This window comes from Nymphaea colorata, chromosome 7 (genome assembly GCF_008831285.2).
Source record: "Nymphaea colorata isolate Beijing-Zhang1983 chromosome 7, ASM883128v2, whole genome shotgun sequence".
NCBI classification, from domain to species: Eukaryota; Viridiplantae; Streptophyta; class Magnoliopsida; order Nymphaeales; family Nymphaeaceae; genus Nymphaea; species Nymphaea colorata.
Window position 1 is genome coordinate 4,721,024 of NC_045144.1, and position 6,102 is coordinate 4,727,125.

The 6,102-nt window shown below is 38.1% G+C and overlaps 1 protein-coding gene across 1 annotated transcript; it reads right to left on the reverse strand.

Moving 5' to 3' along the window:
* Nucleotides 1–300: 300 nt before the first annotated feature.
* On the reverse strand, nucleotides 301–5,666 carry LOC116258136 (putative methylesterase 12, chloroplastic). The gene is made up of 5 exons (XM_031635269.2): nucleotides 4,577–5,666; nucleotides 3,012–3,251; nucleotides 2,788–2,931; nucleotides 2,485–2,619; nucleotides 301–907 (listed from the first exon to the last, which is right to left on the reverse strand). The coding sequence occupies exons 1-5, from the start codon at nucleotides 4,847–4,849 to the stop codon at nucleotides 635–637; spliced, it is 1,065 nt and encodes a 354-aa protein (XP_031491129.1). The 5' UTR covers nucleotides 4,850–5,666; the 3' UTR covers nucleotides 301–634.
* Nucleotides 5,667–6,102: the final 436 nt, after the last annotated feature.

A 6,102-nucleotide genomic window follows, 5' to 3' on the forward strand; every position in this document is an offset into this window, starting at 1 on the left:
CCGCTTATGGGTAGTTATCCCATTTGATGTCTCTTATTGAAATTGCTCAAGGCAACTCACGGTTAGATCTGATTCTCTCCCGCATTACTCTTGAATCTCAGTTGTCTTGCAGCATGGCGACACATTTGGTCATTTTCTTTCATATTTATGAACAGTCTTGTGAAGACATTTTATTTGTTGATTTTTAAAAAAATTTATTACTTCTGAAATATCAAGACACAACAACGAATTCTCTAGCCTCTCCAGATTTCTGGTATCGATACTTTAACATGAGAGAGAGAGAGAGAGAGAGAGAGAGAGAGAGAAAATTTTAAGCTATTATACATCTACGTACATGGCCATGCATAAGTGACTACAGTTTTCTTTAGCTAGCAATGTTACGCATTTTACTTGAGAAAGAAAAAACTTATCAACATTTCACACCAAATCATTAACAAAATTATCGTGATCACGTCTTTCTTTCTTTGTCCAATGGCAATTTTATTCGTGGCAGCACCAAGTATTCCAATGTGGAAGCCGAAACCCCTTGCGATCAGCAGCTATCGACACAATGATTTTGTGAACTTCGATCGTGCTACAATTTTACTTTCTCTGAGACTTCCAGAAATTATATCAAACGTGGTGTTTTTTCCTGTCACGGCAGCTGCGTGATCTCAACAAGAAGTTTGTGCAGCGACTGTGGTTTTGAGAAGAATGGGCAATGATCACTGCCTTTAATCTTGTAGACCTTTTCTGGTGTGTTCTCCCTCACCATCTTCTCCTGAATATCAGGTGAGAGCACACGATCATCAAGCGTCTGAATAAAGAACCGCCGGACGCTTCCATAATTTTCTTGAGTAAGGGACAACCTCTCCATTATGGGTCCCAATGGTATAGGGCGCATCGAGACACCGGCCAAGGCGATATCCTGAGGAATAGTGAAGAGGCATGACGAGATCATTATTCAATCCACAACACATGCAGAGAACTTGTTAATAACATGCATCAGTAAGTCGCCTGCACAATTTGACAAGATTAACTACAGTTGTGATCTACACGGTTAATTTGATAAACAATCAATCTCTAATAATGTTTCCTCAACATAAAAATGTCTTTTATTTGGCTAAAATTTGGCAATTTAAAAGATTGTTGATTTTCCACATGCTATAGAATCCTGTCTGTCCAGTTCCACTATTTAAGTATGAAGTCTATTATACCATCAAGGTCAAATTTGATAAGGACAAGCGAAACTCTTAAGGGGCATGAGTACAGGGTTGTGAAGATAAGGCTTGTAAAGGATTCCAACTCTGAAAAATGCATCATCATGCCAAAATTATTGGTCATCAAGAAGAAGATAAATTTCATTTATGATTTCATGGTAGCTCGTCTCCGAACTCTCCCTTGCATAAAAACAATTCAAATAAAGATATCCAGAAAAAAGTTGTAATATAAAGAAGCTGCAAGAAAACCCAGAAGCTGCTTGAAGGAAAGCGACAATTCTGTAGATTCAACTGGAAAAAGTCAGCCTGATACATGGAACATTACAAAAATGTGTGTCGAGAATAAATCAGTAGTTCCTGATTGCAAGTCTTTAGTTGAATAGCAAAATAAAATTTCTACGTGTGCAAATAACTGAAAGTTATGTTCTATGTAGACACAGACATGGGTATAGGATATGACGGAATAACTGCATGGTATCAAAATTTCATAAAAGTAGGACAGGAGGATATGGCCATGCATTCTGTGCTTGCAAATAGTGCAGATGATTATTGAGAAATTCAGGGAGTACAAAAAACCACATTTAATTACCCAAACAAAAAGATAGATCATCCTCATCCATTGCCCTTTTATTGGATAGAATGGATTATGGTAAGTGTTTGCTCCCTTCGACTATTAGTTTATCAAAATTAGTAGTTTTATAATTAACCAGTTTTGTTTGTACTCCTTTTCCTGAGTCATAATTCAGGATCATTTCAAACACAATACACTTTCAGAAAAGCAACTTGGGCAAATAAATAACCTATGCTTTTAGAGAATAAAGACTATACGAGTTCCAGGTTTCCAGCTATAAAATTAAATCCTTTTAATAGCACCAGAGCCTAGATGTACATTAAGAGTGAAGTTCAAGAAATTAGTTTCTAACCTTTCCTAATAGAGAAATAAAGTATTTTGATCTTTAGTTCATAAGTCAAGTAGAATCAATCATCCAACAGAATCAAGGAATGATCACAACTTAAATTCTCAAGAAAACTTTTTAGAAAAGGAAATTGGAAAGCAGGATCAACCAAAAAATAAGGATTCTACAATCCAGAAGTTCAGAAAAGATTTCATACTACAATTTCATATCGAATTTCAACAGGTATGCTGATGTTTTTCCAAAGAAAAAGACAGAATATTAGAATGTCATTCTTAACATCGCCTATCAAGAAATACTTATGTAGAATCGTAGATTATCTAAACTGTCAGACAACATAAAAAAAAACCTGAAACTTCTCTCAGTCGCACCTTAGCTGTGGATTGGTTAAAGTACAATCCCTTGATATGGTGCTTCTGCAGCTTAAGTCCAGTAGGAGGCACATCTTTACCATTGCCATACATCAACAGCTTTGACTCCGGAGAAAAAAGATCTGCAGAAGCTAGCTGTGAAGAAGGAGGGTTGCCATAAGGGAAGACTATTTAACAAGAGGAATGTCAGCATAAATGGATGACCATCATGCAAAAAATAAATGGACTAAATGATCTGAACCATTCCTCAAACAACCACCAGTTAGATAATGCTAGTCAACCTGTAAGTGATTGACAGCATACCTCTTCAGCAAACACATCAAATGGTCTTTGCCCATTAGATAGCATTGTAGCACTTAAGAAAACTGCTTTTGAGATCTTCTTTGGGTATAACTCGAGAGCATAAGCTATACAAGCTCCTCCACAGCTGTGTCCAACCAAAATAACCTGCAAAGCCACAAGATTTATGCCTAAACATGCCATTTAAAAAGTCACAAGCTCTACAATAAAATCCTATCTTATTTCACCTTCTCATTCTCAGGTAGGCTGCATAAATAATCCGTCAAAGGTTTTGCATACTCTGATAATGATGTGATACTGTTTGCATCAGTGCCGTTGGTGCCTGATCCAGCAAGATCCAGTGCAATGGGAAGAAATCCTGCTTCTTCCAAAAGAGCAATTGACTTGAACCAACACCAAGCTCCAAATCCTTCTCCATGAATTAGAACAATTTTTTTTGTTTCTAAACTGTCAAAAATTTCTGGTGCCTACAGACAATGTTTAGTGAGGGTACACATTAGTTTCTCTTTCTTGTTATGACAAACGAATGGGGCAACACAACAAAATCATATTCTGTTTCTCTAATGAAATTTAGAACAAAGAAATCCACATATATTCAGTGATCTTTGTCCATCATGCTAGGTCACGAACAGCAAAATATGCATCAAATCAACTTCCCATTTTTTAGTTGAATAAGATTCAGTTATTGTGGGTCTAGATGCTAGCTTACATAGCTCTAATTTAGTCATTGCCATCCATTTTTCCCTTAAAATTATCGAGTTACTTATACATAATTCCATCTATTGACGTTACAAAGTTATAATTTTTTACTTCTTTCGTGGTAACGTTCACCTGCTTCTGCCCTCAGTGTTGCTGTACAAGCACAATTTTGGTACTTGACGATGACAAATACAGAAAGACGATGGAGCTGAATATTTTCCAGTTTAGTAATGGAATCGAACCTAAAAAATCAATTGATTTCTTGTTTTGGGTGAATTATTTGTTGGATCAGGATTATACGTTTTCACCCTAAAAGATAACACAGGTTGCCTCCTCAACTTAAGTTATCATCTCAGAAAAGACAGCAGCAGGCAGGTATTCTGAGCTTCTACAGCAAATCATGAAAAAAGTGGACTCCCTAACAACACATATTTCTCCAAGCCCTCATATGAGTACCATATAAAAATACTATATGGCCAGTCAGCACAAGTGAATAACGGTATAAGGAAGTCATCACGCAACAACAGGTGAGAATTCGCATCAGGAATAAATATTGAAAAGAAGAACCAACTTAATAGCCTCAAGACTCACAGGAGAATTATAGTATTCATTCACAAGAATGCAGAGTGGTGCTCATTGCTATTGGCATGACACCATCACGCTAGTAAATAGCACCAAACGTCCTTGAAACATAAAGATCAAAAGCCTAGAGGACCTGCCAACATGTTCCATAATGAAAGTAATGCATCAAAGAAAAATTGGCAGCGTTTGGGGGGGGAAAAACAGAGCGACCAATTCCATAATGAAGCAGTAAAGTTCTATCAGGTACAGACCCAAACAGGAAAAGCTATTCAGCAAAACAACAAAAGAAACACACACATTGTCCTCCACGCGTGTGTATTTTGTATGTGTATTTGAGAGAGAGAGAGAGAGTCTCCAGCAAAAAGCTAATTTCAACGAGAGAGTACAATTCTCCATGAAAAAGCTAATTTCACGAGAATATCCATGTACAAGAAAGATAACAAAATATGAACATGGAATGAGTCACGAAAAAAAGGCAAAAAAGCAAAAGAACGTGCTGTAGGAGACTAACCAACTTGAGATGGGCGAAGGACTCAGACAGGTCCCTCCTCCTAGAGCTAGACACCCCTGGAAGGTTTTGCTTCCCGTTGGCACCCAAGATCCTCCTCGACATGGACCCATCGAACCGCTGAGAATGCTGCTGGATGGCCATTGCCAACGCCTGCCTGTGCAGAGCCTCTTCCTCTGCACGCATCTTCCTTTGTGACCTCCCCTTTCTTGCGCTCCCTGATCTGCCAACCTCTTTCACATCCTCCGCAGACATGCACGTTGCCTGGTTACCCATCTCTCTCTCTCTCTCTCTCTCTTCCAGACAATCTACCCAAAAGAGAAGCCAAACTAACAGACTATCGCTTCCTTTCTCTTCCCTTTTTCCAGACGCAATTAACCACTCAAAAGAGAAACCAAATTCAGCAACTCCAACTTAAAATATGTGGAATTATTCTTGGTCACCCACATTATTTTGGTTGGCATCGAGTTTCTTGACCGGAAAAGCCAAGAAACACAACACCATGAAATGGGGAGCCCTCAATTTCAGGACACATGACCGGAAAACGCTACACCACGCAGCTCAGCCTGCCTCCAACTTCTGGTTACTGTGAGACCTCCATTTATGAGGCTCATAAAAGGGGGGCGCATTGTTGGTCCACTTAAAAAACTCGAAAAATTTTAATTTCGAAGACAGCAGGAGCCATGCTGCCGTGTGAAGCAGGCAGGAGCATTAAATCCTCCCTGTTCTGAGGCCATCAGTTGGATGGGAACGACAGCAACGTGCAACGGTGAGGGTACTAAAAATTTTCACAATCTTCCTCTTCAGTTCGAAGCGGTGATTGGTGAAACAGGAGACGGGATGGGAGATAATAATGCCATCGATTGTCTTCGGAAAAGACACGAACAGGGACATAAACAATTAAAGAAATGCTGGGAGATGCTCAATTATTCAGCCAAACGCTGTAGTCCCTTCATTAGCAATACATCACTTGTTTCACAGCCGAAGACAGATCCCACAAGTAACGGGAAGTGCACCAAAAAGAAGGGCGCCTGGTTACTGAGGTGAATAGATCAGAAAGCCCGCCATGAGCGACCCAAAATTAGGGAAAGATGTTCATACATCTACGTCTGAATTTTGATTCGAATATGGATGAAAAATAAGGTTTATACCATATCCGGATCTGATTTTTTATTTGAAATTCGAATCCAATTTGAATCCAACTTTTATTTTTTTCACATTTCAAATCTTATTTTCACATTTGGATTTGAATCTGACTTTTATTTTCACATCTGAATAAGAACCCAATTTTAGACGACAACAAATCAAGACAGCAATATGGTACATCAAGAACTCGTTTTTAATAAAATGTATGTATATTAGATATGGTATATTTATTTGAAACTAATTCTGAACTCCAATCCTAATATGGATGATTTACACTTGAATCCAAATTTGAATCTGATATGATTTAAAATTAAATCCAAATTCGAATAAGACCTAAATCCAATCTGATTTCATAATCGAATGTTAAGTTTTTTTTTCTCCAT